The sequence below is a fragment of the Panthera leo genome, chromosome C1 (genome assembly GCF_018350215.1).
Source record: "Panthera leo isolate Ple1 chromosome C1, P.leo_Ple1_pat1.1, whole genome shotgun sequence".
NCBI lineage: Eukaryota > Metazoa > Chordata > Mammalia > Carnivora > Felidae > Panthera > Panthera leo.
Genome location: NC_056686.1, coordinates 28,788,393 through 28,812,092, shown reverse-complemented (window position 1 = coordinate 28,812,092; position 23,700 = coordinate 28,788,393). Strand labels below are relative to the sequence as shown.

The 23,700-nt window shown below is 50.5% G+C and overlaps 2 protein-coding genes across 3 annotated transcripts in view; one reads left to right on the top strand and one right to left on the bottom strand.

The window, feature by feature from the left end:
• Positions 1–14,944, top strand: part of GNL2 (G protein nucleolar 2) — a 25,350-nt gene extending 10,406 nt beyond the window's left edge. The window contains exons 6-16 of the mRNA XM_042951632.1: positions 986–1,052; positions 1,914–2,072; positions 2,847–2,960; positions 6,881–7,009; positions 7,757–7,861; positions 8,648–8,806; positions 9,019–9,132; positions 12,269–12,717; positions 13,045–13,121; positions 13,940–14,025; positions 14,700–14,944. Of these exons, the coding sequence (XP_042807566.1) occupies positions 986–1,052; positions 1,914–2,072; positions 2,847–2,960; positions 6,881–7,009; positions 7,757–7,861; positions 8,648–8,806; positions 9,019–9,132; positions 12,269–12,717; positions 13,045–13,121; positions 13,940–14,025; positions 14,700–14,852 (1,612 nt within the window). The 3' untranslated portion in view covers positions 14,853–14,944. The remainder of the gene's footprint in view (positions 1–985; positions 1,053–1,913; positions 2,073–2,846; positions 2,961–6,880; positions 7,010–7,756; positions 7,862–8,647; positions 8,807–9,018; positions 9,133–12,268; positions 12,718–13,044; positions 13,122–13,939; positions 14,026–14,699) is intronic.
• DNALI1 (dynein axonemal light intermediate chain 1) lies at positions 14,850–23,700 on the bottom strand. Of its 2 annotated transcripts, XM_042951635.1 has the most exons (7): positions 23,521–23,700; positions 22,825–22,970; positions 20,348–20,517; positions 18,994–19,172; positions 18,494–18,658; positions 16,530–16,605; positions 14,850–15,622 (listed from the first exon to the last, which is right to left on the bottom strand). In XM_042951635.1, exons 1-6 carry the CDS (start codon positions 23,599–23,601, stop codon positions 16,570–16,572), a joined length of 777 nt encoding a protein of 258 aa, XP_042807569.1. In that variant the 5' UTR covers positions 23,602–23,700; the 3' UTR covers positions 14,850–15,622; positions 16,530–16,569. The 2 variants fall into 2 exon arrangements, with proteins under 2 accessions (XP_042807569.1, XP_042807568.1); XM_042951634.1 differs by lacking the exon at positions 14,850–15,622 and having other exon boundaries at positions 16,491–16,605.

The window sequence follows — 23,700 nt, the reverse complement described above, 5'->3', positions numbered from 1 at the left end:
TCACTTAGCGTTACACTCTCTAGCTCCATTTTTAATTTTTTGAAGAAACTCCATACTGTTTTTTTGGTTTTAGGTTTGAGAGCAAAGAGAGCGCAGTTATGGAAGGGCAGAGAGAGAGGGAAAGCGAGAGAATCCCAAGCAGACTCTGCACTGTTGGTACGGAGACCGACCAGGGCTCAGACTCACGAACCATGAGAACGTGACCTGGGCTGAAATCAGGAGTCAGATGTTTAACCGACTGAGCCACCCGGGCGCCCCCTCCATAGTGTTTTCCAAAGTGGCTGCACCAGTTTGCATTCCCTCCAGCAGTACGTGAAGGTTCCTTTTTATCCGCATCCCTGCCAACACCTGTTATTTCTTGAGTCACTTTATTTTAAATTTTACATTTTTTACTGTGGCAAACTGGACATACAATTTTATCTTTTCAGGCATTTTTAAGCCTGCAAGTCAGTGGCATTAAGTACGTTCACGTGGTTATGCAGCCGTCCCTGCTCCGGGTCTACTGCCAGAATCCTTTACATCATCCCAAACTGAAAGCCTTTACCCATTAAACAGTAACGTCCCCTCCCCTGCTGTCCCCGGTGCTTGGTGGCCACCATTCTACCTCTGTCTCTTAGGAGTCTGACTACCCTTGTGAGAGGTACTTGATAGTAAGTGCAGTCCTGCAGTGTGTGCCCTTTCGTGTCTGGCTTGGTTCATTACCAGAATGTCTCCAGGGTCATTCATGTTGTAGCCTGTGTTAGTACTTTATTCTTTTTCGTTCCTGAATAATACTCCATTATGTTTGCAACACATTTTTAAGTGCATTCATCCATCGATGGACATTTGGATTGGATATAATCACTTTTTAAATTAAATTTACTCTTGGTCCGTCTCCAAGTAGTTTTAGTGCCCTTTTCCCGTGGCACATGGCCGGCTCTTCCCTAAACATCCTCTTACCCTTTGTAGGGCTTCACTTGCTCACTTTGAGTGTTTTCTCATTTAGAAACGAAGCCCAAGAAGAGATCTATAAAAAGGGACAGTCCAAGAGAATATGGGGTGAGCTCTATAAGGTAAGACTTGCAGTTCTTTCTCGTTGAGCGTTCCCCCTTGGCTTTCGTGATTTTCTATGAGAGAACTAATCTTGATGTATCGAAGATCTGTCAAATAAAGCACAAACTCCGCTGCCCATTCTGTCCTCATTCCCTCACAAAAACGGGATAGGTGTGCCCACGTATGTACTGCCATTGTTCTCGATAACTGCATTCGATTTCTTTTTATTACTCACGTAATAGTAACAGCTGCCATACACAGACCTTACATTTATCGTATGTGGTGGAGCCGTGTGGGGATTTTTAAGTTTCGTAGTCCAGCCGGTCTCGTTTACAGGCAAGAACACAGGTCTAGAAAGATTGAATTCCTCACCCGGCTCACTCAGCTGGTTAGTGGGAGATTCTGTGTCCTGAGTCCTGGTCCAGCACTCTTCAGCTGGCTGAGTTTTATGTCCACATGCTAGAGATCAACCTTGGTGACAGAGGCTTTCAAGCACACTCCCATAATCCAACAGTAACATAACCGGAAAGCAGCACCCTGAAGGCAAACTAAATTTTTTAGGTTTTTGTACAATACACAAAAGCTGTGGCAGCAGAAACTTTTAGAAATCTAAGAAGTGAATGGTTCCATTCAATAATCGATAGTAATCACGAAGTAAGGTGGGTTTCACCTAAGTCAGTTTTCCTGTTTGAAATTCAGCAAGTTTCTTACACTCACAGGATGGAGAAAGTTTTGAATTCTGATCACTGGGCATCAGGTTTGGCTACTCCTGTTTTGAAGTCCTCACTATTGCTTTCTTTTCCCTGGGTTCCCTTAGATGTCATCCCTCTCCCATTTCTCATTTCACTAAAGCAAATCACTTTTGCGTCTTTGAATTGCAGGTGATAGATTCCTCAGATGTTGTAGTTCAAGTTCTTGATGCTAGAGATCCGATGGGTACCCGTTCCCCTCACATTGAGACTTACTTGAAGAAGGAAAAACCCTGGAAGCACCTTATTTTTGTTCTTAACAAATGTGACCTTGTTCCAACCTGGGCAACAGTAAGTACGGCTGCTTATCCACTGCCAGACTGCCAGGCCGCTCAGCTCCTCGTAGGCTGAGTTCTCTGTAAATGAGTCAGTTTCACGGTTTTTAGGATTTGAGACAGTAAAGTATCACACTTCTCGCATAGTAGCCACGGAAGTGTTTTCACTGAAAACAGAAGCAAAATGTGCTTCACTGACAGGGGGCAGAGTTATCTCTTATCCCCTGATGGTTGGTGAAGGCACAGTGGCCAGTATCCCCTGGACGGATGATGAGGCCCCTTTGCATGGAGACAGCTGCCACAGCTGCTGGCCTGTCCCATATTATGTCACATCAATTGCATTTAGTCGCAACGAAGGCATTTTTGTAATTGTTCTGTCCGTGTTCGTAGACAAAAGACAAAGTGTTAACTTTCATTTAAAAAAAACCCAAAAAACATTTGAGGCACCTGGGTGGCTCTGTCGGTTAAGCCTTCGATTTCGGCTCAGGTCATGATCTGGTGGTTCGTGAGTTCCAGCCCCGCATCGGGCTCTGTGCTGACAGCTCAGAGCCTGGAACCTGCTTCTGATTCCGTGTCTCCCTCTCTCGCTCAGCCCCTCCTCTGCTCACACTCTGTCTGTCTCTAATATAAACATTAAAAAAACACACACACACACATTTTAAAGAATTACAGCTACCATTTCCTGGGACAGCTGTGTATTTGAAATGCAGTCTGTTACTCAAGCTCCGACTCTTCCTGTATTGTGAATAAACAGGTTACAACTCACCAGCATCTTCTCTCCCCACTTTAGAAACGTTGGGTTGCTGTCCTCTCCCAGGATTATCCGACACTTGCCTTCCATGCAAGTCTTACCAACCCCTTCGGCAAAGGAGCATTCATTCAGCTTCTCCGGCAGTTTGGAAAGGTACTGGGACCTGACCCATCTCCAGGAACATGTAGCTGCGGGGCTGTTAAAGCATTTGTCTTGCCAGCATGTGGCAGAGGGGTACCCACCTCACCTCCCCCATCATGCCCATGAGAAGTGTGTGTTCCTAGACGTATGTGTTCCTAACGTGTGTGTTCCAACGTAAAAATTCCTAGAGCCTCGGGGTTATAAGGGATTTTGGAAAATGTTTTCTGGCTCAACCATCGCCCCTATCTTTGACCGGCATTGCCTCCCTTTCTGCCGTGTCCCTGGCACCTGACGGTCCGTCTTCTGCTTGAGAACAGACCCCCTCCCCATGCTGTGTTCCCCATCCTGGGTTTGTGAGCCTACCATGCCACTTCTGCCCTCAGGCCTGTGCAGTTTCTGTCCCCTCTGCCTGCGGGGCATCCTGCCCGTCCCTGCTCCCGTGTCGTTCTCTGGGAAGCCCCGCAGCCAGGTCGCCCTTGTAGGTATTCTCAAAGCTTCACGTTCTGTACCTTCAATTTGGTGTTCGTGTGTTTAGTTCATTCTACCTTGGGTTCTGACAAAGTACATGTGTCCTTTGTCCCACCCTTCCCCGCTTCCCAGGAATGAACATGTCCGACCCGTGGCTGTTAGTTACCTTTAGTATTTTCTTCCGTATTTTTTATACATGCTTATTGTGATTCTATTTCTCGTCTCCTCCTGCCCTTCCACCTGCCGTTTTAGATATTTATATGTTAAGTCTCTGCTGTGGAAAATGAGGACTAAGTTTCTTATGGCTGTTCTGTCCCCACACGTACTCCCCTCTCTCCATTCTCCCTGCATCGCTCTACATCATCTGGCCAGATTGTTCTTTCCTTCAGCGTTTACGTGGTCATGACTGTACGATATCAGTCGCCACTGATGCACACAGCACTCTGAATGTAATTCTTCTCTGATGGAACCTTCTGTTTTCTCTGGCGTTAATTAGTTCTGTGTCATTTGTCACTAATGTGTCACCAGATCCTCTGCTAGAGTGGGAACTTGGAGAGTGTTCGGCCCCTCCCTTCCCATCGGGACCGGCTACAGAGCCTTCTTCCTGGGGTTCCCTTTCACTGCCACCCTGAGCATTTCATTGGGATCAAGGGATCCCACACAGGATCTTCTTTCTTGGTTTTTCGTCTTTCCTGGTTTACTCTTTCCTTTAAATAGAACATATTTTCCAAAAGCTTCTGGAGAAGGAGTGCTTAGAAGGAACATTTTTTGAGACCTTGCATTTCAGAAATACCTTTATTCTGTCCTCACACTGTTTCTCCTCAGAATGCCGAGGGCACCAGCGCATCGTCTTCTGGTGGCTTCTGTTGTGCTGTTGAGTAATGGGACCATTCCAACTCTTGGTCCTTTGTGGCTGGGAGCTCTTAAAAAAGAAACTCCTGTTTTAAAATTGCACATTGATGTGTTTTAAGGTGGGTCTTTTACTGTTCAGTAAGTTAGGTGTTGGATGGGACTTTGCCTGATGTTGTCCGGTATTATTTCTTGGAAATTCTCCCGCCCTCTACCCCATCAGCTCTTCTCTGGTTCAGGAATTGGGTGTGCTCTCTTGGTTTAATTCTTGAATCTTCTTTTCTTTATTTCAGTGCCTGTGTGATGTTTTGCTCTATTTTATGGGAAGTTTCTTTGACTTGATGATCTAGCTGTTCTGTCGCAAAATTTATTTTGCCTCTCACTTTTAAGAATTGCCCTGCCCCATTTTTGTTTCACAGATGAACTATTTTCTGTTTCTGAGAATGGTAACGATGGTGGTATTTTGAAATTTTCCTCTCTCCCTATATTAACTCTGTTTCCTGCCAGTTTGTGTTTTTCTGTCTGTAGTACTAGAGTCACACTTCACATGTCTGGTTATTTTCGCCTGTCTTCATATCTAAGGGTGAACCACTGAAGAAAAGTCTCGTAGGGGTTCCTGGATGGTTCAGTTAGTTAGTATCTGACTCTTGATCTCGGCTCAAAGTCATGATCTCACGGTTCGTGCAGTCTAGCCCTGTGTTGGACTCTGTGCTGACAGCGCAGAGCCTGCTTGGGATTCTCTTCCTTTGCCTCTGCCCCTCCCCTGCTTGCTCGCCTGCTCTCTCTCTCAAAAAAAAACAAAACAAAAAAAAAACCAACCAACCAATAGAAGTTTTATGCGGGGGGTAGACTATTGAATACTGGACTTCCCTGTCAGGTGACTAGGTAAAAAGCCAGTATTTTGTCGGAGGGCACTCTAGATGTCAGTGTAAGTTTCCCCGTAAAGGAATCTTCCAGTCTCCAGCTCGGGGATGTATATAATCCCTTGGCTGCAGGGTTCGGGAGCTCAGTGGGAGTAGGGACCTGGGGGTCTCGTCAATATTTAGACTTTCATGGGGTGCCTTGGTGACTCAGTCAGTTGAGTGTTGACTTCAGCTCAATTTGTGATCTCTCAGTTTGTGGGTTTGAGCCCCAAGTTTGTGCTGTCAGCACAGAGCCTGCTTCAGTGCCTCTGTTTCCCCCTCTCTCTGTGCCCCTCCCTCGCTCGTGTTGTCTCTCCCAAAAATAAACATTAAAAACATATATGTATTTATTTAGACTTTCATTTAATCACATTGGGAACACTTGCCTTCAGCTACTGTTATCCACAAGTCAAGGTTCCCTTTTAGGTCTAAGAATGCAACATTTTCAGAGATGTAGGGTTTCCAAAAAATCAGTATCTGGTAAGGTTCTGGGGCAGAGAACCTAGGTGCCCCTGGCGGGGAAGGCCGGGATGGGGTGGTGTCACTGCTCTGCAGACTTCTCGCTAGTCTTGATTTCAGACCCCCTCAGTGGTAGCTGTCCTGCCCATTCCCCATTTTGTGATTCTTTGGCAATATTTTTGCTGGGTTGTAAATTTTCCTAACTTTGTCACTTAGCTTTCATCTTTGTAGTGAGTCAGGTTGGGTACTACTTAGCTGGTAGTGATTTATTAACATTGTAGGTTTTTATTTATTTACTTAGTTATTTTTTTATTTTTTTAACGTTTATTCATTTTTGAGAGATAGAGACAGAACATGAGTGGGGAAGGGGCAGAGAGAGGGAGACAGAATCTGAAGCAGGCTCCAGGCTCTGAGCTGTCAGCACAGAGCCTGATGAGGGGCTTGAACTCACGAACTGCGAGATCACGACCTGAGCCGAAGTCGGACGCTCAACTAACTGAGCCACCCGGGTGCCCCTGTAGGTTTGTTTTTATTGTCTCATCTCCAGCTCATTCTTTTGTTTTATATGCCTGGTTCTGTACGTTCGTATATGTGCTCATTCCCACTGCTGTCATCCTAGTGGAGGTTGTGGCAGGAGCAAGGCCAGTGTGGATGTTGGGTCCGCCATCTTGAATTAGAAGTCCTCAACTAGCCTTAGGCAGTTGTTGAGTTCTGTCTCCTTGAGACTTTCACCCAGTGGTCTAACTTCTGAGGTTGGTTTTTTTTTTTTTTTTTTTTAACTTCTGTCATTTATTTTTGGCAATGCAGATGCAAAATGTGCAGAGCAGAGGAGGGGTGGGTCATGGGATTGCCAGTTGGTGCCATCTGCCGAGGTTCTCTTCCCTTAAGACATTTTATCCGTGGATGATGTTCTAAATTGATGACTAACAAGTTCTTTCTTCCTTTGCTTCTCGACCTACATACTTTTAACCTTAAAACATTCAAGAACAATTGCACATGGACAACTTGAGGAAATGAGTCATGTCTGATTTATTAATAAGTGTATGTGTGCAGCCCACTCAGGCAATGTAGGTGGCGTGTGCCTAGGTTTTAGATCAAGTTCTAGTAACCCTTCTGCCTTATTTTCTTTATATTAGCAAAGTAACACAACCTGTTTTTCTCAAGGGATGTTCATGACCGTGTGTGTGTGTGTGTGTGTGTGTGTGTGTGTGTGTGTGTGTGTGTGTGTGTGGTGTGTATTCTCTTTTTGAACAGTTGCACACTGACAAGAAGCAGATCAGTGTCGGGTTCATTGGCTACCCAAATGTTGGCAAGAGCTCCGTGATAAACACATTGCGCTCCAAGAAAGTCTGCAGTGTGGCCCCCATTGCAGGCGAAACAAAGGTACGTCCGGCTTTAAGTGCCTTATTTACTTCTCCATATTGTATTTCCCTAGAAGGTGATTGTTTAGAGCATGGAGATTTCTACCTACTTCTCTTGAGTGAAGGCTACCATTGGGAGTTTGGTCTCCATATAATAGTTTGGAGTGTTACCAGAGTTGTCTCTGCCCATTTTGGTAAGACTGAGAGTAGTTTCTGGTTCGTATGGCACTGTGTGCCTTTGGCACGATGTGGGAAGTGCCGTTCACATTTAAGTCTCCTTTAAATGTTCACTCCAGCCTTTTTCTTTGATAAACAAAACTAACCCAAGAATATTTGGTGCAAGCTTTATGAAAGAAAACTCAGATGTTATGGTAGATTCTGGCAGTTTGGGGGACATACCCTGAGATGCAGAGTGAGGAGCAACGTGGTTCTCCCGAAAGGAGGAGGGGCCGGACAGTATTAGACTCCCAAGAGTACCTTGAAAAACCAGAGAAGGTTTACTGGATTATTATCACGCGATACCACACGGAGCTCCTGCCTCTGCCTTCATTTTAGACTCTTGGCTGGTGGAAGCTGTAGTCTGTACTTAGAGGAAGCACCTTGTGCGTGGCCCAAGTAGAGGAGACGCTTTATTGCTTCATCACTCAGCAGGTTGCTTCTCTTTGAGCCCTGACCCCACCCCTTTCTAGCTTGGTGAGCATCAGAGATTTGTGAAATCGGGCTCTTAAGTTTTGACCCAGGGAAGTCTCTGGCTTTTTACTGACTTCAGGTCTGGCAGTATATCACCTTGATGCGTCGGATATTCCTTATCGACTGTCCGGGTGTGGTTTATCCCTCCGAAGACTCAGAGACAGACATTGTGCTAAAAGGAGTGGTGAGTATTTTGGTCCTGACGGGCTCTTTGTTTGCCTTTTGGGGGAAGCATTCTGTGGGGAACACTGGATACCTTCGCGTTTCACTCGTTTGGAAGGCGGTTTGGGGTCAGCCTGTCTGACCAAACTTGAGGAACGTGATGCTCTGCAGGGCGGCCTCTCCGTTCCGCTAAAGCCTGTTTGAGGAGTCAGTGGAGCCACGGGCATATCTGGTCAATGTCATCCCACAAAAGAGTTTGTAGTTTACACACAGGATCCAAAGGGAAGCAGGGCCTGTTTATGTTTAGTGATAATTCATCTTCGAGGGTTTATGGGTTGAGTCATTTTGGAACTCGGGCAGGCATTTCCTCACTTGTTTCTGAATATGACCAAAAACTTTAAATGGTTCCACTTGACCTTAACCAGTGCTGCTGGCTATACGTCCTGCGCGCATTCCTCCCCTCTTTGCTTAAACTATCGAATTCTCTTTGTGTCCTGGGATTGGCAGGCTTTTAACCATTTCTGTACGCGACTAGCATGAAACAGTCCAACTTTGAGCTGCTTGCAGAAGGAACCACACAGTTAGTTTGTGGTGAGCTGGGATTACAGCTGAGTGCCGGGCTCCCTGGCTGGACGCTGTGTGGTGGTGTTCCTTTCCCCTGACCACTTCTGGCCACCTCGGAGACCGGCCCCTGCCAGGCTCCCCTTGCATCGTGGTGTTGAAATCTATTTTCAGATACTGTTACAGATGTGAACTTCACTGCTTCCATATAAAGCTCGTAAGCCAGAAATTTCCTCTGAACATCTAGGTTCAAGTTGAAAAAATTAAGACTCCCGAAGACCACATTGGTGCTGTACTTGAACGGGCAAAGCCAGAATATATCAGCAAGACATACAAGATTGATTCTTGGGAGAATGCTGAGGACTTTCTCGAGAAGCTAGCTTTCCGGACTGGGAAGTTACTGAAGGTGAGCGAGGGTTTGTGAGACTTGAGACCAGGGCAGGTCACACGGCAGACGTGTGTATGTGGCGAGGACCTTTTTTGTGGGTATGTGTGGTGGGAGCGGTCCGAAACTTGGCAGGCCGGTGGTGACGAGCACCTGGGGCGGCTGACGTGCCCCCACACTAGCAGGTGCTTTGGCCTGTGAATTTAATGGGGAGTCTTTCTGTGGCATTTCAGGGTGGAGAGCCAGACTTGCAGACTGTGGGTAAGATGGTTCTCAATGACTGGCAGAGGGGCCGGATTCCTTTCTTTGTCAAGCCGCCCAACGCAGAGCCCCCTGAAGCCTCCCAGGTAAGAACGGGGCAGACCTGCCTTTTGGAGAGCACGCTTCCTGCCCTAGGCATGGTGCCTTGATTGCCTCCCTTTGTGGAGCGCCTTTTTCCTGTGTGGTCTGTCCGTGCCAGTGTCTCCCCTTCCATAGAGCCGTGGCTATGACCTTGTAGGGGGTGGCGGTGGGGGTGAGGGTGGCATTTGGAGACCAGGAAGCAGATGTGTGGTGGAAGTCCGAGGTTAAATACCAGCCTTTGGGGCCTCGAACAAAGAGGGCTGTAACTATAAGTGCTTTTCCAATACTGGGTCTGTCCTTATGCTTGAGGAACAGGAACATTTCCAAGATTGACTCAACATTTGTGAGGCCCAACAATATGCCAGGCCCAGGGAATATAGGAATAAATAACTTTTTTGTCCTCAAGAAGCTGGTAATTAGGGGGAAAAGGAGAGTGGTACAGTTTATAGTCCGGGAAAGAAGTCTTAGATTTGGGGCCTCTGGGCTGAATTGAGAAGCTTCCTTCCTGTTGGATTTCCCTCCCCCTGGCAGTGGACCACCACAAGGCTCCAACCGTGGCCCTTTGCTTTTCTGTTTCTAGGCTCTTTTTCAGAGCTCTGCCAAGTCTTTTGAAGAGGGGGCTTTAAGTTTCACTTCCATGCTGATCTTTCGGGTTTGTGTAGCTTTGGTTCATTCCCTCTTACCTGAAATCCGTTCCGCGTTTCAGTTATTAGCTAGAAACTTCCAGTTGAATACTTTCTCCAGCATTTCAGCATCACCATACCTGAAACTGGTGTTAACTTTCTTCCTCTCCCCCTAAAGCCACCAAACAGCCAAAAATACCCAGTTCCTGGTTCACTCATTGATTGGTTCATTCAGCAAAAGCGTCCTGAGGATCTCCCGTGTGCTGGGCACTCTGCTGGGCACTGGCGGTATTGCAGTGAAACTAGAGGAGTCCCTGCCTATCGCACTTCTGTGTATACGGATGCCGGCAGAGGAGCTTGTGGTTTTTTCTGATACCAGATGCATTTCCTTTGTCCGCACCAATTCTGCAGTGCTCTGACACCCGCTGGGTGTCCAGTAATTCAGTTCTGGCACTATCTCCAAGAGTTAGCACAGGCCCACAGGTCTAGGGTCCGGCCCCACAGGATGGTCCCCGCTTCAGAGGTCAGCTGCGGATGGGCTTCCCCAGCCACCCACACTTCTGTCCAGCCAGCTACAAATTCAGGGGTTCTCAGGTTTGGTAATGTGCTGAAACAACTCACAGAACTCAGAAAAGGGTTTGCTTACGATAGCCAGTTTATTGTAGAGGACACAGCTCAGGAACAGGCAAATGGAGATGTATAGGGCCAGGAGTGGGGTTGTGGGTGGCCTGGAGTTCCCGTGGCCTTTCTGGGCATGGTGCCCTCCCAGCATATCAATCCATTCAGCCCAGAAGCTCCCCAGACCCCATCCTTCAGGGTGTTTTGTGGAGGTTCTATTACGTAGGTCTGATTTTTTTTTTCTTTTAAATGTTTTATTTTTGAGACAGAGCATGAGCAGGAGAGGGGCAGAGAGAGAGGGAGACACAGTATCCGAAGCAGGCTCCAGGCTCCGAGCTCTCAGCACAGAGCCCGACGTGGGGCTCGAACTCACAAGCCGTGAGATCGTGACCTGAGCCGATGTCGGACGCTCAACCGACCGAACCACCCTGGCACCCCTACGTAGGCCTGATTAACTAAAGTATTGGCCATCAGTGATCAAACTCCATCTCTAGTCCTTTCATCAAGTGCTTGGTCCGTCTGGTGACCAGCCCCCATTCTGAAGCAAGGCCCCACCATGAGCATCTCATCAGATAAACTCTGGGGTGGTGGAGAGGGACTCGTTATGAATAACAAAAGACACCCTTCTGTACCCAGGAGATGCAGAGGGTTTTACAGTTCTGGTGCAAAGACCAAACATACGTTATGCTACAGGGACGGATAGTAAAGAGGTAAATCCATTCCGTCGGGAGGTACTGGTGACTGTGATGAGGACAGGACCAGGGAAGTGGGTTTGGGAGATGGGAGAGTGTTCTTGTACGTGGGGTGGCTGGGGGTGGCCTCTGAGGAAGTGGCCTTTTGGTGGAGCCCTTAACGGTAGGAGGCAGGAGCCTTGCGGGTATCTTGAGGGGAGAGGGGTGCGGGCAGAGGCTGCCCCCCACCCGGAGCACCTGAGTGGGAGCAAATGTGCTGCGGTCGCGGAGTGGAGAGGTCGTGGGGCTGGACCCGGACCCGGACCCACGTGGGCGAGGGCAGGGCGACGTGGTGGGAAGCCGCTGGACGGTCGTGAGTTCACCAGCTGCTGGACGTGAGGGAGGAAGACGTCGGCAGGGTCTGCTCTGACCCTGTGTGCACACGGTGGGGCGATCTTGGACTCTTAGTGTCTGGTCGTTGAGTGTGTCAGATCATTAGTTCCCCCAGTCTGCAATTTTCTTCTTTTATTCTTCTTGGTAGTGGCTGACACTCCTTCAGAACGCAAACACTATACCCTTAGCTGAGGAAAAAGGTATAAAAACGTACCTGCGAATTTTGTATGCAACTTCCTGAATTTTCTGAATTCCTGACTTATTTAGCGCTTTGTGTAGCCACCCTTGCCTTCGGAAAAATCACTAAAGTTCCAGGAGTCTCCGTTGCAAGGTTAAAACGATACTACAAGCACGTAGCGCCGGGATAAAGCCTGGCACGAGCTTCTCCTTCACCTTTAATTACCTCAGACCTTTCCTCCCGGGGCCTGTCCCTGCACCCCGAGCAGCGCTCTGCTTTCGCTCTCGGGCGGTTGTGCGCCCCCCTCTTGTGCGTGCTTACCTCAGCACCCCCGTCCCTTGCCCTCCTCAGGTGGGGCGGAGGGAGTCGCACACTGTGGGGAATGGCTGATAGTGTGACTGGTTAAACACCCACAGTTGGCTCTTCCTTGGGCCCCGCAGCCGAGTCCCTCTGATCCTTTAGTGCCGGCTTCTGGGCTTGACGCACCGTGGCTCCCGGGGGATGAACGACACGACTCCAGTGTGGGGTTTTCAGTACTTTCCTTAGTCCCGGGGAGAGGACTCCCTCGTTTGAGAGCCAGGTGTGAGGCCAGAAACGGTTTGCATTTTCTGATCCCGTCTCTCTCCCCCACCTGCACCCCGTTGTTTGGCCTCAACAGCTCCCATCCTCCTCATCGTTGGAAGTCCCCACAGAAACAAGCCAGAAGAACCCAGAAGAGGAAATCACGGCAGCTGTAGGCGAAGCATCGGAGCCCGTCACTGAGAAGGAAAAAGAGAACAGTCGCTGTGACGCTGACTCGGAAATGCAGCAGATCCTGGCACGAGTTCGGCAGAACTTTGGCAAAATCAATGTCGTGCCTCAGTTTTCGGGGGATGACCTGGTCCCTTTGGAGATGTCGGATATTGACGAAGAGCTTGAGAGCTTTTCCGAAGGGGAGGAGGAGGCACAGGAGCTACCAGGAGACGAAGAGGAGGAGTCTTGCCCGGAGTCCCAGGAAGAACACACGGAGAATGACACCAAGGCGGTTATTAAAGCCTTGGATGAGAAGATCGCTAAATATCAGAGATTTTTAAACAAAGCCAAAGCTAAGAAGTTTTCAGCAGTCAGGTAGCAGCCTCATCTCACCAGTCGCGGTTTGCTCGTTCTTTTCTCAAACACTTGCCAGGCATACTGGAGCCACGACTCTATGGGGCGTGAAAGGGAGTTATTGCCATTTTTAAAAAGTGATCTGCAGGTTTTTAAGGTGCAGCTCCGTGAAGTGTGAGAAGCTTTAGTTCAGTCTTCGGCAGAGGCCCAGCGGCTTTGGGCGGGCTGGGGGTGGCAACCGTGCGCAGAAGGTGGTCCGCAAGGTGGTCACAGCCCCCGGGTGGGCACGTGATTTGGGCAGTCGAGGGGGCTGGCGGGCAGCTTTGTTACCTGGCTTTTCTGTTTCAGAATATCCAAGGGACTAAGTGAGAAGGTTTTTGCAAAATCTGAAGAGCAAGGAGCAGCTGAAGAAGTGGAAGATACAGGTAAAATAGTTCAACCACTGGCATGTGATTTGCGTCTTCAGAACTACGGGGAATCGAACTTTAATCTCTCTGTCCTCTCTCGTGCCGTCATCCACATAGATATTTATCGTAACTGGCACCATGTACTGTTTATGATACAGGTTGGATTATTCACATTTTATTCTGCACGTTTCTTGGGATTAATTCAGGAAGCTTCTTGTAAGAAGAGTATTTTAGTAACCTTATAATCTAGGGGTGGGTCAGCAGATTTTCTGGGGGGAAGGGGGGTGGATCAGGTATTTATTCTTTACTCCGTTGGGAGTCAGAGCTTCTTACATCAGGAGTGCGTTTCTATGACATAAATGCCCATCCTGCCATGGCCCACCAGGACCCTCCTAGCCTGGCACCCTCCCGGCCTCACCCCACTTTGTTCTTTTTGTGTTTTTTTCCAGAATAGTTTTTTTTTTTTTTTTTTTTTTTTTAATATTTATTTATTTTTGAGAGAGACAGAGACAGAATGCGAGTGGGTTAGGGGCAGAGAGAGAGAGAGGGAGAGATACAGAATCCAAAGCAGGCTCCAGGCTCTGAGCCGTCAGCACAGAGCCCAATGCGGGGCTCGAACTCATGGGCCTCGAGATCATGACCTGAGCAGAAGTCGGACGCTCAACTGACTGAACCACGCAGGCGCCCTGTCTCACCCCGCTTTGTGCTGTGCCCACCCACGCTCCATGCACACTGGTCTTCCAGCACGTCAAGCTCATTCCCACCCTAGGATTCATAGACACATTTTGAACAGAGAATTCCTGTTTGTTTTCTTTGTGCTCATGTATTGTTTCCAGTACCTACCAAAAAGGGAAGGAAGCGGAAGGCACAGAGGGAAGAGGACCGTTCAAATAAAACTCGCAGGATGCTTACATCTAAGGAAGTACGTGGTTTTGGTCTTGGTTTTGGTCTTAAACTTCACCCAGGTCTAGAAAGTAGAGAGGAGAAATCCATTTCCTAAGAGACGACGCTCTCTAAAAGTGATGGTCTGGAGCTGAATTCTAGGAACCCCAGTCCTAAGTGACCTAGTTGAGGTTAGACAGGATCAAGAGTTGGCCCACTGGATGAAGGTCCTTGAGTTCATGTCTTACGCTTTAGGAGTTCTCATCGCTGCCCTCAAACATGTAGACTGTCCTCTAGAAAGTCCTCTGGTTTTATGTGGCCCCTTGGTTTTCTGTGATGAGCAGAGCTGTTCAGGCCGACAGATCCCTGCCCTCTGTGAAGTTCAGTGTAGTAACTGGCTCTTCAGAGCTGGAGTGGGCCTTCTTGGGAAGGGAAGAGCTTGTTCCTGGAAGTGTTTACCCTTAGACCAGAGGGCCACTGGTCGGGAGCTCAGTAGGAAAGATTCCAGCATGGACGACCCGACGACAGTCTGTAGAGCTGTCGCGGGTTGCAGTGGGAGGGCACACTTGGGTCTGGGAGGGGAGCCCTCCCTTGTGAGCGCTGCTTCCACTGGTTGGGAGAGCAGCATAGGAATGGGGCACAGAGGAACAGAGGGGCCTGTTCTGTGACTTCCGCGATTGATCGGTTTGTCTTCTTTGCCTTTTTTTTTTACAGCGGAGGCGAGCAGCGCGGCAGCAGCAACCCAGGAAAGTTGGCGTCCGCTACTATGAGACACACAACGTGAAAAACAGGAACAGGAACAAAAAGAAGACCAATGACTCAGAGGGACAGAAACACAGACACAAAAAATTCAAACATAAGCAGTAACATTTTAAAAGTTTATTAAATTATACAGAAATAGGCAATTAGAAACTGTGTTCATTTTCTTCATGCCCGGTTGGCATTTCTAAGGCCATGATGCTTTTGTTCTGAGGTTTGACAGTTGAAACCATTCACCAGTGCTGGTGAAAACAGTCTGTCCACCCCCAGGGCTTTCCATGATGGGGTCCCCTGGCACTTCTTGGTTCCTCCAGAGCGTAGCCATGTCCCGCGCGTCTGACGGAAACAGATGAGGTCTACAGAATGGAGAGCGGCATTTCTCTTACACTGGCAATTAGCAGTTTGAAACAGAAGCGTAAAAACGAGAAAGTCTCAAGGATGTAATGTACACGGCCTAAGCTTTAAAATACGAACAAGTGACAGCATCTTCAGTTGTCTGTCGGCTGTGTCTGTTAGCTGGCCACAGGACGTAGGTGCTTGACGTCCAAGGAGTCCTGGAACCAGCACACCTCAGCAGAGTTCTGTCTCGCGACGGTGACAGCCCAGCCAGGCTCTTATGGTGGGGTCTTAGAGTCCCCTCAGGGCACCTGGAGGAGGGTGAAAGCTGTGACTTCAGATCTGAGATTAGAGCTGCGTGGGGCATGTTTGGGAACACAGCTCTTCCGGTAGGAATGCGATTCTTCCAGGGAGCCTTGGAGCCTTCACTGGGATGATGTCGGGTCAAAGCTCCACTAAGGAGAGTCCTTCTTGGCTCCTTGGGAATGCAGCTTGAGGCATTCCAACCGAGTGGACACGTCAGTGCCTCCTTAGGTGTGTTCCTTGTGAAATTTAAATGAATGATGGAGTCATCTTGCTGCACTGGCCCACCCGGATTGCCCTAAATTAAAGCTTTGTTTCGCTAACTTCCTCTTCTGGGTTTACGGGCCTCCAAACTTTGGATTTAACTTACAAGGAATAATACTAAAGTGCAGTCTACACGCCATAGCCTGACCATTAGTAATTAGAGCTGTATGTGAGGTCTGGGTACCTCTCCAGTTGTTAAACCCCAGCCAGTTAGGGGTGTAGGGTCAGGGGTTGGTTTTCTGCAGAATAAGATGAACAAACCAAATCGGCGGGCAGGGGCCGAGGTGCGGGCAGCTCACTGGGGACCTTGTGACTTGTATTTCTTCCCAGCAAACATTTACTTTCTCAGGGCAGGTTTGACTCCGCCTTTGGCACCTCCTCAACTGGGCAAACTGGGGAAGTGGGCGTGGCGGGCTAGGTGGGCAGGGATAAAACAACATCATATAAACCCAAATCTCCAAAACGAGCCACTAGAACTGCACTGGGGTAGGGATGGTGAAAGACGCCAAGTAAGGGAAAGACAGGCCCCAGAAGCCCAAAGTTCGGGTCTAAGATGAATCGTGGACCAGGACCAGGGCAGGGAGGCAGCTTCATTTGGCTAGATATAAGTGCCAGCGTGGAGCAGTGGCAGGAGGGCCGTTGCCTCGCCTGCGAGGGACGGGGCAGAAAGCCTGACTGCTCGGGTTGGCGAATCCCAAGGTTGGCCACGTACAGAGACTGTGCCACCTTCTGCTGCCCGGCCGAGAGCCTGGCTGCCAGACCTAGGTGTTCATGACACTGGGGCCACGTGTGACTTCTGACAAACGTGTGGGTGGTGATCAGGGGAGGGTATGGCTTGTTCACTCAGGAGACTAGCTTTTTTTTTTATTACAACGGGCTTACGATGGGGTAGCAGTGCTTGCTGAGGCCCATATGGAAATTATCACTTCTTTGGTGCAATAATGCCTTCCAGTTGGGCCTGAAAAACAAAAGCAAACTCCGTTAATTATTTGAAGTTTGCAGCCTAACAAATAGCTGAGAGGTGATAAAAGGCTCTGGGAAGAAGAATCCGACACGGCCCCTCCAAGTGTTTTTCCCTTCATTCCCAATTCCATGTTTTCTAGATTAGCTGGTGTCTGGCTTGGCACACGGTCTTGCTACATTAGGAGAAACCGGAGCTGTCCTGGTTTCCATACAATAATGGCTCAGTGTAGAACATAAAGCATTGAAAAGGAAATTGAATAAAAGTTGTTGAAATAGTGGTTTCTCGTGGCTCAGATTTCAGGCCTGAGATGCTAAGTTAAACATTTGGCTCTCAGTTTTGGGATCCTGGGAGCTCTTGTGCTGGGACAAGAGGTTTGGGAAACAGCAATTTTTCAGCCACCGAGACAACTTGACACCCAATTAGAGAGAATTGCTACCAGTAAGTAGGGAGCTGTCCATCTTGTATGTAAAGCTCAAGGCGCTTGGGAGTTATATACTCTGCTCCTCCAGCAGCCGGTAACATAATTTACTATCATGGTGTGTGGACAGATCTTTAAGTAGGTCTATCCTGGGGACTGCAAACACTGCTTTATTTGCAGTGCAGCTTGGAGCCAATAAAAATAACTCACTTCTAAAGAGTCCTTCACCCAGGGGATGACAAGGTTGCTTGTAAATGTTAGAAAGATGCCAAGATATTCTGCTCTGCTCTGCTCTGGCTGCGGGTACTGTAGGGGGAACTGAAGAACTCGGGCTGGTGATCAAGGAACGTGGCAGATAAGGCACGCGGCTTCAGAGGCTGCTAAGTCAACAGATTCGTGGCCGGCTGTGAAGTGTCTAGCTTTTCTTGGTGAAACTCAGCAACGAGAGAATCTGTCATCCTGCACTAGCGGTTAATACAAGCCCTCTTTATCTCAAATGCCTGTCCTTGGTGTAGCCCCAAGAGGCCTGCCAATCGCAAGAATGTAAGCTTTCCATGAGACTAGGGAGGGGAGGGAGATCCACCCAGGGGCCCCTGCGGCCAGGGCCGTGGGAGACGGCCACTCAACAACAGGTCCCCTATCTAGAACAGTGGTGCGCAAACTTAGGCAAGCACCAGAATCACCTGCAGACCTGGCTAGGTTGTTGGGCCCGAACCCCCAAGTTTCTCGTTCAGTAGATCCGGAAGGGGCCCAATAATTGGTATTTCTCCAAGTTGCCGGGTGATGCTGCCGCTGCTCTGGGGGCACAGCCTTTGAGAACCTTTAGATCCCATGGAGAGCCCGGAGTTTGGGAGGCCTGGCCCCCATCTCAGCTCAGCTGGATAAAAGTAAACCACCGGCAAAGGGGCTTGGAGGAAAAATACCTACAGTTGAGTTCCTCTGACCACACACCCGGGCAGGGTTTCTGACTTCAAATGGTTCTTCTCCTTCCCTGCCGGCCCCAAATGCTGTGCCTCAGAGGGGGCTGCAGGCGGGATGGCACCCCCACGAAAGCCTGCTGAAGACATCCCGCCCACTCTAGGAAGGCTCCAGAATGCCAGCCGTAAAAGGAGACAAGTTCCACTCTGCCATATCCACCTCTCCTGGACGCTGGGCAACTTTTCCAAGGGCAACAAAACCATCCACTTGGAGGGACTGAGGAGCCAGGCTGAGGGGTCGTGGAAATTCAGAGCCCCCCTCCAGAGACAGAAGGGTGGAGAATCTGTGTAATGACTCCTCACCCTGCATCCCCCCGCCCCCCCCCCCCCCCCCGGCCTCCTTTAGTCCTTGGCAGTACATGTGGACAAGTATTCGGAGTCCCCTGCAGGAAACGGAGCCGTGGGGCCGGGGTGGGGGGGGGGGTAGGGGGAGTTTGGGGGAGGGGGCGGGCAGGAGCCCCTCCACCCAGGCCTGCACGGGGCTCACCTTCAGCTGCTGATTCGTCCGCTTGAGGAACTGAATCTCCTCATTGTGCTTCTTCTCCTCCACCTGTCTCCTCTCGCTCTCCCGCTTCTCGGTGGCCTCGCATTTAGCCTTCTGCTCGTTCACTTGCCTCTCCAGATCTTTCTTTTCCGTTTCCAATTCTGCAATCTGAGGACAGAACCTCCCGTCATCCTGGGACGTTGCCAAGAGGATGGGGCGGTGTGAATGCCTGGGCCTCAAGAGGGGACCTGGGACACAGCTGTCCAACCTGAGACGTGGCCCGGGTCTGTACTGCCACCCAGTGGGAGGTCAGTGACTGGCACGGCACAGCCAAGAGGAGCCAGCTCTGCCAGGACCAGGCTGAACCCCGGGGGGCGGGGGGGTGTCCTCTGAGGGGATGGCACCCTCGGTTGTCAGAATGTCGTCTGGAACAACAAGCATGTGACCCTGAGGTTGACAGAAGAGTCACAGAGGGCTGAAGCTCCAGGGTCAACCCCACTCACTTTCCTCTCCATGTCTGACTTCCCCTGTTCGGCCTGTAGCGCCTTCCTCATGCCAAAGGCCACGCTGCTCTCGTACAAGGTCTGGTAGGCGGCGATGGTCATGCGGATCTCGTCCCGGACTCGTAGCAACAGCAGTCCCCTCTCCGCACAGTTGATGGTCACCTCCCGGATCAGCTCATCTTCCAAAGCACACACACACCGAGGTCAGGAGGGCAGGCAGGAGGAAGTGCACCACGTCTCCGGCTAACCACCCACCCTCCTGGGGAGGGTGCTAGCATGTGTCCTCCTCACCTGGAGACAGAGGCCCCAGGAGCCCTGCCATACAGCCACTGCTCTGAACTTGGCACTTGGGGGCCCGGGACAGAGGAGACAGGCGCCCCCAGGTTTGTTTGCGGCCGTGAGGCCCCTCTCTTCCACCCTCAGGCAAAACCTCCAGGGTACTAGTCATGGAAATTGGACTTTTCAGTTTGAAGGTGATGACTGCTTTATTTTTATTTTTTTTAATGTTTATTTTGGGAGAGGGACAGAGAGAGGCAGAGAGGATCCCACACTGACCGTGCGGAGCCTGCCATGGGGCTTGATCCCACGACCTGTGAGATCATGACCTCATGAGTTGGACCTCAAGACTCGGCACTCAAATGACTGAATGACCCAGGCGCCCCGTGACGTCTGCTTTAAAGCAGCAGGGAAATCCTGTGTGCCCTCTAGCTGGACGGGCTTGGGGCTGGAAACAGTAGGATTTAGAGCCTGCCCACCCATCTCTTCCATAAATGCCGACCTGGAGAGCAGACCCTAATCATACACTGAAGGGAGCCTGCCAGCCCCTGCAGCTGCCTCAGGGTTTGAAGGCAGTCTGAACGTCAGAGTCCACAGGGGCCAGTGAGTTTGGTTGGGGGACAGCCATTTGACACGATCACTTAAATCGTTCGTGACTGTCAGTTAACAGTAAGTTACCCTGAAATATTTCCCCGGCCCAAGGGCTGGAATATTGGTCGATGGATATGAATCTAGCACGTTAGTTGTTCCGATTTTAAAAAGTCAGCATATGCTTATTATAAAAATCTTTGAAAAGAAAAAGACTCAGAACGGAAGTTCTCATCTTACCTCCGAACATTTGCCGAGAGGTTAGGAACCGGGTTGTCAGGTCGGCGGGCAAAGAGCGGGAAGGAGGCGCGTTTGGCAGTTCCTGGGTGTGGGGCAGGTAGGGGGACACAAGACGACTCCGGGATGGGGTGGGCTTGCAGCTCAGGGACGCTCAGGGCTGGGGATTGTGCTCGAAGGGAGGGGAGGGGGCGGCAGATGTGAGTCGGATCCCCCCCACCCCGGCCTCCACCGCGCACGCCGCGCCACTCACCGAAGCACTGCGAGTACAGCTCCCTGCGCACGGGGCAGATGCCCGTCTCCCTGGCCTGTCGCTGCTGCAGCTTCCGGTCCAGCTGCTCCTGCAGGTGCACTACATCCATCCTGGTGCTGGGAGCGCTGGACACCTGCTGGATCCATAGCTGCGTGTCTTCCACCCACTCCCTGTGGCACAGACACGGCGAGGCTGAGCAGGCCCATCGACCACAGGGTCTTCGGGACACGAGCAGAGGTGGCCCTTTGAGCTCTCTGGCTGAGCGGGAGCGAGGGGGCAGCTCGGTCCCCAGCCCGCCGCAACCCTCTACCCCCCTCTCTTCCTTGAGGAGCGTATGGCTCCAGAGCCACACCCACTAAGCCACCTCCACGGGGCCCCTAGCTGTGGGCCAACTCTACCTTCCTACGTCTCCCCGTGAAAACATCACCTGTGTTCCAGATCTTAATCTAGCGGGTTGAGGACAGATTCATGGGCATTGTTGCTTGGTTGGAACAGAAGGCCCAGTGAGAATTCCCCCACTGACTTGTGGGGTGGGAGGCACAGGGCACCATGAACCTTGCCAGCCAGAATGGGGCAGATGTGTGCAGTGGGGAGGTGTGTGCCTGAAGGTGTGTGCCTATGTGGCCCCCGCCCCCAGCCCCCACTATAGTAGACCTCGTGTCAGAGGCATGGCCAGGTTCCAGAACCACGAGGAGGGAGCCTGAGGGTAGAATCACTGTGGGGGGAGGATTTCCATTTACTTATTTATTTAAAAAATGTTTTTAAATGTTTATTTTTGAGAGAGAGAGAGAGAGAGAGAGAGAGAGAGAGAGAGAGCGCGTGCGCACGGGGGAGGGGCAGAGAGAGAGAGAGACACAGAATCCAAAGCAGGCTCCAGGCTCTAAGCTGGCGGCACAGAGCCCGACGTGGGGCTCGAACTCATGAACCGTGAGACCATGACCCGGGCCGAAGTCGGACACTTAACCGACTGAGCCACCCAGGCACCCCGAGGATTTCCATTTTATTGATGGGAAAGAACCACCTGAAAAATCACCCCTCCCTTCTTTGACTTCCATCTCAGACGAGACTGCAGTCTCTCTTTACATCACAACCTTCAAAACCGAACTGTCAACTGATTCCATAAGAATCATCAACAAAGCATGTCAGATAGTGATCAATGCGGCTGCGGGAGGAAGAAGCAGGTTAAGGGGATGGTGAAGAAGGCAGAAGGTGGTCTTTTACAAGGATCCGCAAGGAAGGCCCCCTTGAGGAAATCACAATTGAGCAAGACCCGAGGAAAGAGACAAAGGGAATGAGGTGGACGTCAGGGGAAGAGTATCCTTAGCAGTAAGAACAGCAACCGTCAAGGCCCTGAGGGACGGTGTTTCAGAAGCAGTGAGCAGACACCCCTATGGCATTCGTACACTGAACAAGGAGAATAACAGGGGACGAGATCATGCCAGGGCTTCCGGGTCATTCTCAAGACTTTGGATTTTAGCCTGAGTCACATCGGAAACCAGTAAAGAGTTCCTGGTAGAAGACTGGCATGATCTGGCTTGTGATTTCGGGGCTGTTCAGAGGATACATCGTAGGGGCAAAGAGCGGAAGCAAGGTTTTCAGACAGGAGGCCACTGTAGGTGACAAACAGTGACTAGGAACAAGATGGTGGAAGCAGAGGCAGTGGGAAGTGGTTGGATTGGGGATGTCCGGTTTTTATTTATTTATTTATTTTTTTGTTTTTTTTTGTTTGTTTGTTTTTGATTCAGAGAGAGACAGAGCATGAACGGGGGAGGGTCAGAGAGAGAGGGAGACAGAATTGGAAGCAGGCTCCAGGCTCTGAGCTGTCAGCACAGAGCCCGACATGGGGCTCGAACTCATGGACCATGAGATCGTGACCTGAGCTGAAGTCAGACGCTCAACCGAGGGAGCCACCCAGGCGCCCCTGGGGGGGGGGGGGGAGGGGGATGTCCGTTTGAAGGTGGAGCCAAAACAAGTTGATGAAGGATAGGACGTGTGATGTGAGAGACCAAAAGGAATGCAAGGTGGCCTGAGCTACTAGTAGAAAGGAGAAGACTGGGGACGAGTAGGTGGGGAGAGGGACGCCTTGTGATTTCGTTTGGACATGCTGAAGGGTGAGATGTCTATGAGGCACCTTCATGAAGATAATGAGAAAGCAGTAGAACATATGGGTCTGGAGTTTCGAGGAAAGGACAGGGCTGGGGACAACACATTTGGGAGCCATCAGCATATAGATGGTATTTAAAGCCGCAGGCTTGGGTTAGAGCACTTGGGAAATGAGGATGGCAGAGAAGAGGTCCCCCCATCCTCCCAGGATCCAGCCATCTGCAAGCTCTAGGAGTTCTGGGATGCTGGGAGGAAATCCTGGCCAGGAACAGAGACAGGGTGCCTCTTCCTAAGTTGCGGAGCACTGGAATGCAAAACCTGGGCTTTCTGTCAGCCACCGCTCCCACTTTTTTTTTTTTTTTTTTTTTTTTTACCTTGGGGGCAGAATGGCATTCAAGATTTCTTCTGCCTGCTTCGTAGGATCTGGGACACAGGATGCTGAGGGAACCTTGGTCTTTGGTGGCTGTGGGACCGGACCCGAGGGTCCAGGCTGCTGGGGGCTGACTTTCAGCGGCCGTGCCTGAGAAGAGACAAGATAGGGCAGGAGGTCATTCAGGCACTGGAATCCACACATCCAAGCCCTCGGGGTTGCTCCAGGTCTACTCAACACCCCTCCCCTCTTCCCAGCTCACTTCCCCCATCTCTCCTCTGGTCAGAAGTTGTGTCTTAGCGGAAGGAAGCCATGAAGAGTCTTTGGTCCCACCCTGACCCAAGGCTTGTATCTCCTGGAACGACGTTTCTGGCAAGGGTGCTCAGCCCTCTGCTTTCACGCCTCTAGTGATGGAGCAGTCACCACCAGATCCGTTCTTGGACCAGGCTACTTATGAAAAAGGGTGAGCCCCATCCATCTCTTTGACTTCCTTTCTCATCCTAAATCTGCCCTCTGGGGTCCCCCATCTGGGTTTCTTGTTCCGCTCTCCCATCCTCCTTCCCCCATCCCAATTCCCTTCTCTTCCAGTTGCTGCAAACCTTATCCCTCGGGAGTCCCCCTCCTCAACGCCGGGACCTTTCTGTACCCGAGCTTCCAGGCTCCCCCGCCCCCTGAGACGCCCCCTGAAACCCCTCCTTACTTTGGGGCTCCGCTTCTCCGTGTTTCGGCTCACCAACACCGGGGTGTCATACTTGAGCAGAGAGTCCGCAGGGGGGATCATGGCGGCGACGGGGGTAGTAGTCCAGCGGCAGCCCCTCAAATATGCGCCTTGTTTGCCGTCTCCATGGAAACCTCCTCTCCCGGCCTCATGGCCTGGGCG

Excerpts from the sequence above, each read along its gene's own strand:
- DNALI1 (XM_042951635.1), bottom strand. The coding sequence starts at position 23,601 with ATGATCCCCCCTGCGGACTCTCTGCTCAAGTATGACACCCCGGTGTTG. Across the intron at positions 20,518-22,824 it reads AATGCCATTCTGCCCCCAAG|GGAGTGGGTGGAAGACACGC; the intron begins GTAAAAAAAAAA and ends TCTGTGCCACAG. Across the intron at positions 19,173-20,347 it reads GCTGTACTCGCAGTGCTTCG|ATGAGCTGATCCGGGAGGTG; the intron begins GTGAGTGGCGCG and ends GTGCTTTGGAAG.